A 13,093-nucleotide genomic window follows, 5' to 3' on the forward strand; every position below is an offset into this window, starting at 1 on the left:
TTACTTTTAAGTATCAGTGGTGTACCTAACTGCTCATAGAACAGAGCATGTGCTCCTGCTCTTTATTTCAAACACTGCCACAGCTATGGCATAAAGAAAATGATTCAACAGCAGTAAGTTAGCTGTGCATAAACGGTGGTTAGAAGTACTTACATGTGCTTTTGCAGAGCTTTGTGTTCTACAGACAAGAGCCTTGTGAGTGCAGCTATCTCATTTACAAAATGTTTTTCACATAAGTTTTGCATTTATGACTGTAATCATGTATTGCATCACAACTACTCTTTTCTCATGAAAAAAATTAATTATGTTTGAAACTAAATGACAAGTTGCTCCAGAAGACTGGTCTCTACTCGTATATTTAAAATTAGCACATTGTTGCCTTTACAAGGTGAAAAAGAGACAACTGCACAAATTGTAGGCAGTGAATTAACCCAGCTCTACGTCTTTGGCATGGACAGAATTTTCAACAGTAGTGGGTCCTGTGATCATCATGGTGATAAAAAGCTGAGGACACTCAGCTAAAATCATGGAATCATATGGAACCAGCACGATCAGGGAACACAAAGAGGAGATTCAGGCACTGCTCATTTCCAGGACTTCATAACAGTGAATTTGCTTCTGCCCTGATCTGCAGTATGGGGATTTTTAATAAAAAAAGGGTATTTCTCAGTTTTTGACTGGTTACCCCCAAAGCTCTGCTGCTATTAAAAAGAGAAGAACTTGGAAACATCTTTATAATCCAGGGCCTGTTTTCTGAAATGAAGCGTGGTGGCAGGAAAACTGACAGGCTGAGAATTCCCCAAGTGCTGGATCCCGGAGCCTCAAGTCTCTGCCGTCTGGACTTGGACAGATTGATTGCTGGTTGGGAGGCAGTGCCAGATGCACAACAGTTGTGCTGGGATGCACGGAAATCTACTTTGTTAATTCATCCCAGTAAGTACTCTTCCAAATTCAGCTTATAATTAATGTTAGAGTATCAGAAAAACATTTATTTTTGTGTGGGTAGAACAGTTCAACTAGGAAAAAAAGCCAACAAAAGTGTAGATGACCAAAAAAAGTAGAAGAAAAAAAATCAAATTAGAATATATTTCTCTATAAATACTCATCTTCCTTCCCTTGTAACAGCTGAGAATCATACCTTTATTTCACCCTGTGTGTGTAGAAGACAGGTTTAAGCCACACTTACTTGCTAGAACATTTAGAGTTCTTGTATTCCTATTTGACCAATTCATGGAGGCTTGGGGGAATGCAGAAAATATTTAGGAACACTGTGCTAAATTAAAGGGGTTTTTCCCCCCCCTTTAAGATAATTTTCAGAAACATATGAACTCTGGATTGGAAAAGAATATTTGCCCCTTTTTATTTTTGTTTCAGTTTTGATTCAAGGAAGGAAAGCACTTTTCTTCTAGGTCTAAACATAAAACTTCCTCATTTTCAAAAATCTGAGACAAAATGCACATAAGAAATGGTGACTCTTTGTTTTCTGACATAGCAGCACAGGGATTGTGTAGGATGAAAGGTCTCCAGGATTAAGTGGCAAAGGCTCTGCTTAACAACACAAATGAGTCAGGAATGCATTTAAAGACAGAAACATAAGCAATGATGAAGCTGAACAGGCAAATGCTCTGAACGACCTTTCACATTTGAAAATGTGACAATACTACAACTTAAAGTATGACTTTCCTACACTGCATAATTATGCTGCCATGAGTACAAAATAAATGGGTAATTTTGATATAATTAGAAATCCTTGGAGTTCAAAAAAATAGAAATGGATTTCAATAGACTTTTCAAGTACATCAAGCGTGCTTATTTTCCTTTACTTTTAATACAACTACTTGCTTGCTCTTGGCACACTAAGAATATTTCGTAGAAATTTTCTTGTATTTTTAATTTAATTATAAACCCACCACTGAAGCACACTTTCAGTGGAACTAATCTATTTGACCTGCAAAGTCCAAGGATAGATTCACAGATAAACAGCCACAGGTAATCAAGCTATTACAGCTTAATGATGACTTCCACTCATCAACTAAGGCACAGCAATAATTTATATGCACACTCTCAGCTGGCTGTAGTTATTAACTGAAATATGCTCAGTAAACAATTGTGAAGGTCTAGGAATTAAAGGTGAGTGTCCAGTGTGAGTAGATTGTTGTACACTTAACTAATTTTCATGTAGGGTGTTCTAAATAATCACTTGCACATAGTACTAGAACAGCTGTATTTATTTCCCACTGCAAGATCTCCTTAGCAAGGTGGAAGTTGATTATGGGAATCTATTTCTTGAGTTTCCTGGGAAGGAACTCCCAAGGACATTTAACAGTTTGCATTCTCACTGTTCTCACAAACTAGAGTTCACAGAGGAACTGCAGTTTTATTCCACCTAAGGAAGGTCTTGCTTGACCAACCTGATGTCCTCCTATGACAAAATGACCTGCTTAATTGATGAGGGATAGGCTATGGATGTAGTCTACCTAGACTTCAGTGAAGTGTTTGACAGCATCTCCCACAGCATCCTCTTACAACAACTGTCTGTTGGCAGCTTGGATGGGTACGCTCTTCAAAGAGCAAAAACTGGCTGGCTGGCTGGGTCCAGAGAGCTGTGGTGAATGGAGATAACTCTGGCTGGCAGCTGTCTCTAGCAGTGTTCCCCAGGGCTCAGTATTGGGGCTGGTCCTGTTTAACATCTTTATTTAAGATCTGAACATTGGCCTTGAGTGCACCCTCAGTAAACTTGTATATCATACCAAGCTGGGTGGGAGGGAGCATTGGTTTGATTGAGTAGGACAGGAAGGTTCTACAGAGAGACCTAGACAGACTCCACCAATGGGCTCACTCCAACTCACTTCAAAAGGGGTGTTGAGGTACTGGAGTGTGTCCAGAGAAGGGCAACAAGGTTTGTGGAAGGGCTAGAGAACATGTCCTGTGAGGAACAGCTCAGGCAGCTGGGTTTGTTTAATCTCAAGAAGAGGAGGCCCAGGGGGGACCTCATCACTCTCTACAAGTTCCTGAAGAGGCTGCAGTGAGGTGAGGGTTGGTCTCTTCTGCTGTGGCTGCAGTGAGAAGACAAGAGGAAATGACTTTTGGCTGAGACAGGTGAGATTCAGATTAGATATTAGGAAAAAAATGTCACTGTTAGGGTGGGGAGACACTGGAATAGCTTGCCCAGGGAGGTGTTGGAGTCACCATCCCTGGAGGTGTTTATAAGAGTCATCCAGACCTGGAGCTGGGTGTTATGGTTTAGTGGTTACAGTAGTAACTGGGTAGGCAGTTGGACTTGGTGATCTTGGGGATCTCTTCCAACTTTAATGACTCTATAACTCTACCTTACCTGGGTTAAAAACTCTATATCCTTTTTGTGAGTATTTAAAATACATCTGCCTGTTGCTCTGTTAGATGGAGGATGTTTTCCGATGGAAAATCCTACAGGTTGCAGATTGCAAGTAGCACACAGTGAATGCTGCTGGATTATACTGTCAGGTGCTAGAGTTCAGCTTTTAAAGCCTGGTATATAATGCTTTAAAATGACAGACACAAGAAGTCTGTCTACACAAGAAGTTTTCTGAAGAGTTGAATTTTTCTGGAAAATTCCTCCCTATGTGTTTTTTACTGGTCCCTGGCTTTTCTAGGTGATATAAACAGCCAGACACAAATTGGTAGTTATTATGTCCACATTGTTTGCAAAACATTTTAATATAAAAAAAACCACATGCCTGATACAAAAATGTCCTCTCTTCTTTATGCTATAGATATTTAAGGGAACACCCATTTCCTTGGTTGCAATTTTATTTGCAGTTCAGATAATTAAAGTAGAGCTGCACACAATTCTGGCAATTTCCAAATTCCGGTGTCAAACAATAATGTACAGTAACCTGCCCATGTATATACTTGTGAGGTTATTTCACAGAGTTTGAATTCTGAATTTTTGAATTTGGATGGCATGTTTTCCTGCCACACAGACATAATTCTGGGTGTGTTTTGAATGTCAGAATTAAAAAGGAATGTGAGAAAAATAGGATGGAGCATGCAACTAGAATTTCCAAATATAACTTTCTTCTCATTTTTTGTAAAAAGAAAATGAAGAGAAAAATTAACTTCAATGAAGCAAGTTGTTGGAGAACAACTACAGAGATTTTTTTTCAGGCAGTTGAATTCTTTCAGAACAAGAGCTGAGAATGTAACTCTAAAAGAAAAAAATTTGATTGATTTTTTTTGAAGAGCTGTGACAAATGAACAGAAAATATAATCTCTCAGAAAAATGACCTTGATAAAATGGAAGTGGTATGATAAACCTAAGGGTAGTTTTTATTGCAGATTAAAACCTACCAATAAAAATGAAGAAATTGATTAGCAAACATTGGGCAAAAATGTTTGGACTCACTCTTAGACACAATTTACCATGGAGGCATTTTCAGTCTATTGGAAAAGTAGTGCAGCTTTGGATGGTAGAGAATACACTGTACACACTGAAAATAATTAAATAAATAATACCTATACCTTACCTGCCTGACTGTTTTGTATTTTACAAAAAAAAATGTATCAGTCATGTTAAACTAGGAGAATGTTCTCTTTGAAGGATGAGGACTAAGCAAATCTGAGTGAAAAGAACCACTTGGAGACTGGCCATGCAATTTAAATTAAGCAAAAAAACCTCCAGGACGCCTATGTATCTTTAAGACAGATTAAGTAAAATCATGAAAGCACGCCTTATAAATGTATTTACTACTGCTGAAAGGCATATATTGTTGAAGGCTGTATAACAGCATGGCAAAGACCTACTGCACTGCTGTGCATACTATGATAAACCAGACAAAACTGAAATATGGTACAAGTTTTTCCAAGAAGAAAATCAGTGAAAGATCATCATGACTAAAGCAGAGAAACCTTGTTTACATAATTTTCATATGAGCATTCAGAAACTATCTTTTTAGGGATAATTTCCTGATTGCAATTGAAGATATTTCTCTACAGGATATAAAATGCTGAGTGAGAAACTTATTAAGAAATTAAAAGGAAATTAAATAATGTTGAGGGAATGGAAATGGTTAATGTGTCAACAAAAGGCATTAGAAGCACTTGGCTTACTAGAATTAGGGTGACAAATACTATAATGAAACAAAAGAGTTTTAAGAGTATTTTGAGATACTAGTAAAACTCTGAAGTGCAAAAGAACTCAAGAAGCAAATAAAGGGAATTTGAAGGTCTGGGAAGAAATGAGCTCTTTGTAAAGTGACTAGGAACCCAGAATCTGATGTTATCATAAGAGCATTTTTACCTACCGTATGGAGTGAGTTAACTGAAATTCCACAGTCCCTTGGTCCAAAGGAAGGAAAAGGGCAAATTAAATATGTTTGGTTATGAATCTGATTACTTTTCCTTTCATCCTGCTATGAATATCCCAGTGATGGGGAAAAATAGGTCTCTAATAATACTACAAATGCTGATAAAAATCACTGACTGGAATGAAGAACTGAAGCCCAGAAATGTCTGTGACATTCAACTTCGCAGTCATTTGGAAGTTGCTGTTTCCTGCTTCTCTCTGGCTTCACACATTTCCCATTTTGAGTTCTGTGAAAGCATCAATATGTCTCAAGCACCATGATGTGATATGTGCTAGTAACTGCTGGGGCTTTTGTGGAAGCCACTGTGCTTTTAGTTATAGTCAAATGAGGAAAACTCCTGCCTTTACTCCAAAGATTCTTCATTGTATTGAAAACAGAAATAACGTACAAGACTGATGCAAATCACAGTACTTCTCCAAGTCTTAGTGTGAAAAATTCAAAAAGCAATTTTTCCAGTTCTATCCAGGAATAAAACCTACTGGTTCAGTAAAGGACTTTAAAACACAGGGAAAGCTTTATCCCTAAAACCAGTTTAGTATTCATATTCACTCCACCGGGGAATACTTGTCCATCTTCTGTGCAAAAAGAAAACAGTGAGCTGATTATGTACTCTGCTTATGAATGTTGTAGAGTAGTAATTTAGCTCAGTTCTGAATGTTAATTGAACAAAGAGCTTAAAAACACAGTAGAATGTCTCTAATATTTTTCTATGAGTAGCTCTGTGTTCCAAGAGTCAGTGCATCCCCTGAGACATAGAACTCATCTATGAAATAATACAATTTCTACTGTCTTATTTTAGAAATATCTTCTACTAAGCCCCAGGTAGTAACTCCTAGCTGGAAAAACAGGCTAAGACCTTTTCTTCCCTCCCCTCTGCCAGTTACATGGGATGACAAACTTCTGATTTAAATTTCATTCACTTCAGGATTGTTTTGTTTTATTCTCACAATCCTGAAACACTGCTAATTATTGCTACTTTTTATTGCATTGGGACATAAATCTGATATTAAACCTATCAATAGAAAATTGAACTGTCAAAAATCTGTGCAGTAGTACAGCTTGTTGATGGAGAAAGATGCCTTCTCAGAACATTATTCAGTCCACTGGTTTTCGACATCTATTGCAGGAAGGAATAAAGCACTCTTCTGGATTTACTGGTTATCAGTTGAGACCAGATGATTAACACAGACTGGATACCTAATTGCTACATTAATTCATTAATAAGCATTGAGTATGACATTTCCATTATAGTTGGGAATTTAGAGACTTATAAAAAACCAGTAAGTTAGTCTAAAAATGTAACAGAAATAATGTTCCAAGAATAGTTGGTAAGGAGGAAAGACAAATAAAGTTCTTACATTTAACTTCCTTTCCTTGCTTGGTTGTCATGCAATCTTAGATATCTATTCAACTGAGATATTTCTGCCACTCACACCTCCTGATGTGTATAGCTGCACAATAGATCATGTCCTTGCACTGAAAAAAAGTCTGTGATCCATTTTTAAATGGTCGGAATACCTGCGTAAGTGCAACTCGTACAGGGCATCATGACAGCTGTTCCAAAAAAAAGATTACTTTTGGGCTTTCATCCCAAATAGTTCTGATTTTGATTCCCAGTCAGCTGTTTTTTTCAATAGGAATGAATCCTTTAAGTGAACATGTAGGCAGCTGTGCACGGAGGGAATATTAGGAAAGAAAAGCATTTTTGTTCCTCTATTTATTATTTAAAATCATGTATCTTTCTTTCAGGCAAAGTCCTGCATAATTTACTGGGACTTAAAACAGCAGTAGATTTTGGCTCATGTCCATGGAGCTTGATAACTTCAAATTTCATAAAAATATTTTACTTAAGAATTTTTTGTGGTTGAGCCATATTAGAATGCATATTTGATTTCATCTTGCATGCTACACAAATGTGTTTTGCAGTTAATAAAGTTACAAGATCTTTAGTTCACATAAGATAATTGCTTCTTTACATACTTCAACACAAAAGTATCTAAACATTTTTGAAGCATAGGTTAAAAAAACCCCAAGATGATTACATGATACATTTTACATCTTTTCTTTGCAGTCTTTAACTCTTCAGCATCCATAACTGAATGGATAGAAACTCAGAGAACTACACTAAAATACTAATTTCCTGATGAAGTTCCAAAAATGAGTCAAATGAGTTCCAAGAGGTATTTTTAGCTTGCATACCTAAGTGAAGGCGTTTTTTAAGATTTCATGGTCTGTCTGTCTGTCCATTCCTCCCCTGCTTCCATTTTTGAAGTGCCTTGTCCCATTGCTCATGCACAGGAAAGATGGACAGAAATCCCCACTTTGCCACTCATGAGAGCATGGAGAAAAATACTTCATTCCTGACATTCACCTTCTTTGCTCTGAAAAAGCTTACTGGAGGACGCAGGCAAACTATATTAAAAAGGAAATCAACCACAGAATAAACAAAAAGCAGAAAAATTGCATTACCTTTATATACACCTCACTTTGAGCACTGTGAGAGGAGATACTCAGGTGGGCAAAAAAGTGTTATAAAATACTGAGAGTATTTTGATAGAAGCCATTTATGGAGATGTACTTAAACAGAAATTCAGGCAGTTTTAAATTCTGCTTAGGCCACTACAAGGATCAGACTACACATTAAAGGTTTTGTGGAAAAGGCATGCCTTGTCTGAAGTTACTTATGAATTAATGTAGTTCAGATATAACATAGGAGTTTGGATTAATGGTTGCAAAATGGTTGCAGAGCTTAGTGTTCCTCCCCCAGAAAATTATTTTTTAAGCTTCAGGCTGACTGGCTCAAGACTGAGAATAATTTTGAAATATTTTTCCTAAGATCCTAACCTTAGAAGAATTCAGTCAGATTTCCACAACTTGAGCTTTGGATCAGCACAGCTTCAGCCTCCCAGGCTTTATGATTACAGGCAAAAATAAAAGAAAGTATTTTAAGTCAGATTAAGTCACTGAAATGCTCTGGTAACATCTAAATTTATAACTAAAATTGTCAGGGCTTGTTTTTTCCCCTGAGGCCATCTGGCACAGCTAGCCATGTTCCCTCTATTAAATGCTCTGGTGTTTTCAACAGGGTAGCACAACCAGGCCATGAACTGAGAACAGAGCTCAGATGACTTCAGTTTGATTGTGAATAAGATTTTTTTCTGCAGATTTTACTCATGTTAGGGCAAAAACTGTCTGAAATTATATTAACAAATCATCAGTATGATTCAAGTCCAGTGCCTAAGTCCAGGCTGTACCACTCCTTAATTTTTAAGTCACTGATGAGACTTGTTCTAATTTCAATCAACAGTACTACCCATTTGCTCAAAATCATGTTTGTAGATGGGATTACTTTTAGCCTTTTAACCAAGTATTGAATTTAAATAAAGGCATAAAGATAATTTGGACACACGGAGACTGTCCTCTTTTTACTCATTTCTAATCACAAGCGGCTATCTTGATTTTGTGATGGGGTCCACTTTTTTAACTCTGTTTTCATGCTTCCTTCCCTAGCCTGCTGTTTATGGTACTGCTTTAGCAAATGCTTGTCTTTTCCTATTCCTTATTCAATTCTGGGACACTTGCCTCCCTAGGGAAAAAATAAAGGAGAACTATGAACAAATACGTAATGAGGTAGTAAGACTAAAGCTTAATATATCACAACTATTAACAAAGAATAATAAAATTTGTTTTATGACCTCATTAGAAACTAAATATTTGACATTTGAAAAGCCTAAAGCAGGTGTCCTCTGCCTCAGCCTGCGATTCCTGAGGGGTGACTTGGGAAGGTATGTACCAGCAGATCTATTTGTGAATCCTACTATTTTTCTATTTTGAGGTGTTTAGTGAGCTGAAATGTGGTGCAAATAATCAAAACTTTGACAGAATAAAACACATGCATGATGTACGATCCACATTCTGAGGGCAATGACTAACTAATATGCTTTACTGATGATTAAAAATCTGACAAAGAAACATAAGCAACCGAACAAATTAGGAGTGTAATATTTTCAAATACAAGTTATATGACTAAGAAATGCAAGGTGCTGTGGAAGTCCTACAAAGCCTATATAACAGCTGAGTAACTGGCAATCCATTAGTTTTTTCCAGGCTCTGGCAACTTCCTCAAAAAAACTGGCCTTTAGTCCAAGTGAGCTAATAGGGATCTTCAAGTTCCTCATTAAAAAATATGTTTGGAGAATTATTTTGAAAATACAATGCTAAATTTCAGAGAGTGAATTCATAAAATATTTTCTCTAATATTCCTTGAGATTGATTTGGACATACAGAATAAATCTACTGTCTTGCAAAAGAAGCAGCTTAGCAAAAGACTAAAATAATTTAGAAATTCCATTAAGCAAATAACAAAATTAATTAAAATCAGTATAAGCAACTTCATATAAGAGATTTGAAAGTGCTAATGAAAAAGTGAAATATCCAGCTGCTTTGGAAAAAAAATCAGTTTTGGAAAAATGCTCTTTTTGAATTGCAAAACTTTATTTTTTGGTAGAAATGAAAGATTACTTAATAAATTTGGCCTAATTTGTTTTAAGGTTTTTTTACAGTATTTGGGGAGATATGTTAGTTTGTAATCAAGCAGTTCTTAAAACATTAAGTCAAGATGTCTGACTGTAGTACCAGTTCAGTACTAGCTGGTAGAGTTTTCTACTGTAACTACCATGTTAGTATTGAACTTTTTAAGAAAATATTAGAAAATCAAAACTGAATTAATTCTTCATTCTGCAGAAACTGTGATGTTTTTAATTATTCATGCTAATAAACTGAATTGAGAATTGGTTATAAAAAAGATATTGTAATGTTAATGCTGTAATTTGTAAATGTTAAAACCTCAGTAAATACAATGAGCTGAAAATAAAAAAGGCTGAGAATTAAATGAAACATTTTCAATAAATGCATGTTCAAAGAAGAAAAGGTTTTAAATTTTTTTCTTGAAATAAAATGATTATAAAATTGCATTATAAAAATGTATGTTAACAATACAATAATGGCTATAATGATTTATTAAAAAGAATAAAAAATATTTATCGCATTTACTAAATACTGTTTTACCAGAAGCTAGCACTCCTACTATTCCTCATTGCAAACAATACTGAAACCTTAAACAACTGGAATTAGAAAATGAGTCTGCACTGCTCAAATTTATTTCTCGATGGATAACACTTAGAAACAAGTAATCCTCCTGGTGGGAATAAATCACCTGCATTAGACTTTCTTTGTGCCCAAGCTTTAGGTGGACAGAGAAGCATCTGTTGGCAGCAAGTGCCCCTCAGTCTGCCAAGACAGCTGAAGACCTGAAGGAGAGAATTTAGCTGACAAAACTTAAGCACTATGTTTATGTAAAAAACACTCCTCTCTTGAGACCTTTCAAAGGTACCAACCTCTTTTCACTGGGATACAGTAACTTCAGGCTACAACTTTAGCAGGACATCTTACAAGACTCCTAAAATTTGGGGAGGACTTTAATGAATTCAATCCTTATCCATACTTAAAATATTCTACTTGTTTGATTTTGATTATTTTCTTGATGCTGCCTCAAAAATACAAGTGAGAAAAACTAAAAGTTCTATTACAAAAACCTGCACTATTTGGTATGACTTACAGGGAATATGTCCTAAGAATAAAATGACTTATTTTTTAATAATTTTTTCAATAGCAGAAAGAATTATCTATGCATTTAAGATCATGATTTCAGAAGGGAGGTTAAGTATATGTCAAAAGTAAAACAATGTTGTTTCCTCAGCAAGGATAAAATCCACTTTGCTTGACTATAAGTAAAGGTTACAACTACAGGAAAAAGAAACACAGATGTCTCAGAAAAATACTTGTATTTTATGTTCATCTTATCTTGGAAGCATTTTACTCCAAATAAAAGCTGTTCCCAAGCATACAGGATAGGTATCAAGTCAATCTGTGAATGAATAAATAAATGGATCATGGAAGTTTTATTAAAAGATAAGAAAACCCTATGGCAAGTTTCTTAAAACTAAGTGTCTGTAGTCAGGCTTCTTAGCTGAGTCTAAAGCTCTTCACAGTTGATCTACCATGATACTTGAATACATACTTAACATTACCTTGGACATACACTGGGGCTACTGAGTATTCTTAGAGCCAAGTGTGTGCTTAACTTTGTTCCTGGATCTGAAATTATTTAGTATTCAGTGTTTTGCAAGAGCTAAAATCTCAGGCCTTGAGAGAACCCAACCATGGAACTACAATTTTTCAAACATATAAAAGGAAGATGGAAGTTCAATTTGTACAGCAGCTGTCTTCCATAATTACTTCTTTTCTACAGTGAAGACTGTCGTGATTGTATGCCCAGTATTTTTCAAAAGAGATTTAGAGGCCAAATTTTGGACATACACTTTTCAAATGTTACTCCACATTACTATCTAATAAAGGGGAGAATGTATCATCATGAGAGCAGAAATCAAAATGATTCTACAAATATTACTGAATGAATATTCACTTAGAATTTTAGATTAATACTGAATATAACAAACTGTTTGACTTAGCATTTTTTAACTCATAGATTCAAAATAATTATCATTGTGAAAACTCTTAACATTACAGATAACACAATTATAAGCTTCTTATAAAATCACAAAGTTGCAATATTGTGAATGAAATAACTACTTTTGTTAAGAAAATAATTTATTTTCCATAGTCACAACATATAATCTAGTATCAGTTACTGTACATATATTTTCTTGCAATACTCTGACTGTCTATGAATACTGGATCCACAGATGCCACTTTTGCTGCTATAAAGGAGTGAATACAGTGTAAAACTGCCGTCAGATCCTGAAATTCAAGTTCCTGAAAGAAGTAAGAGAAAAAAAAAAAGAAAATTTGAATTCAATTCAGGTTTATGAACATTTTACATGAACACAGACCAGGCTACTTAGAAAAAAATAATGGCCTTTACATGAGAATTGAGTTTTTATAGGAAACTGCAATATTAAAATAGTTAAGAATAAAAGCTGTATATCCATAATACCTTGTTAACAGGCAGTGCCACATGTCAATTTAGTTTTCACTCTTTGCTACTCTATTGTTTACATTGTACTCAGCTTGGACAATGAAATCAGTCAACTTGAAAGAACATTCAAATATTGTAACATAGAAAAATTCAGGTTGGAAAAGATCTTGAAGATCGTTGAGTCCAACAATTAACCCAGCACTGCCAAGCCTACCAGTAAACCATGCCTTATCTACACTTATCTCCTGGGATGCTGTGATTCAACCACTTCCCTACATAGTCTATTCCAGTGCTTGACAACCCTTTTGGTGAAGAAATTTTTCTTAATACCCAATCTAAACTTCCCCTGGCACAAGCTAAGGCCATTTCCTTTTGTCCTATCACTTGTAACTTGTTTCAGGCAATTGTAGAGAGTGGCAAGATCTTCCCTGAGACCCCTTTTCTCCAGGCTAAAAATTCTCAGCTCCTCCAGCCACTCCTCAAATGACATGCCTGTGTGATCCTTAACCAGCTCTGTTGCCTTTCTTGAAGTGAGTGGCCCAGAACTGGACACAGCACTCATGGTGTGGCCTCATGAGTGCTGAGTACAGGGGGACAATCCCTGTCCTGCTCCTGCTGGCCACACTATCGCTGACTCAGGCCAGGACGCCACTGGCCTTCTTGGCCACCTGGGCACACTGATTCTTCAGCTGTGGTTAACCAGCATCCTCAGATCTTTTCCCTCTCCAGGCAGCTTTCCAGCCCCTCTGAC

The 13,093-nt window shown here is 36.1% G+C and overlaps 1 protein-coding gene across 5 annotated transcripts in view; it reads right to left on the bottom strand.

Moving 5' to 3' along the window:
* Positions 1 to 9,261: 9,261 nt before the first annotated feature.
* Positions 9,262 to 13,093, bottom strand: part of SNTG2 (syntrophin gamma 2) — a 221,209-nt gene continuing 217,377 nt past the window's right edge. For all 5 annotated transcript variants that reach the window (XM_086875954.1, XM_086875955.1, XM_086875957.1 and 2 more), the window contains one exon: positions 9,262 to 12,179. In XM_086875954.1, coding sequence (XP_086732080.1) covers positions 12,048 to 12,179 — 132 coding nt within the window. In that variant the 3' untranslated portion in view covers positions 9,262 to 12,047. The remainder of the gene's footprint in view (positions 12,180 to 13,093) is intronic.

This window comes from Cyanistes caeruleus, chromosome 2 (genome assembly GCF_971803275.1).
Source record: "Cyanistes caeruleus chromosome 2, bCyaCae1.hap1.1, whole genome shotgun sequence".
Taxonomy (NCBI): Eukaryota; Metazoa; Chordata; class Aves; order Passeriformes; family Paridae; genus Cyanistes; species Cyanistes caeruleus.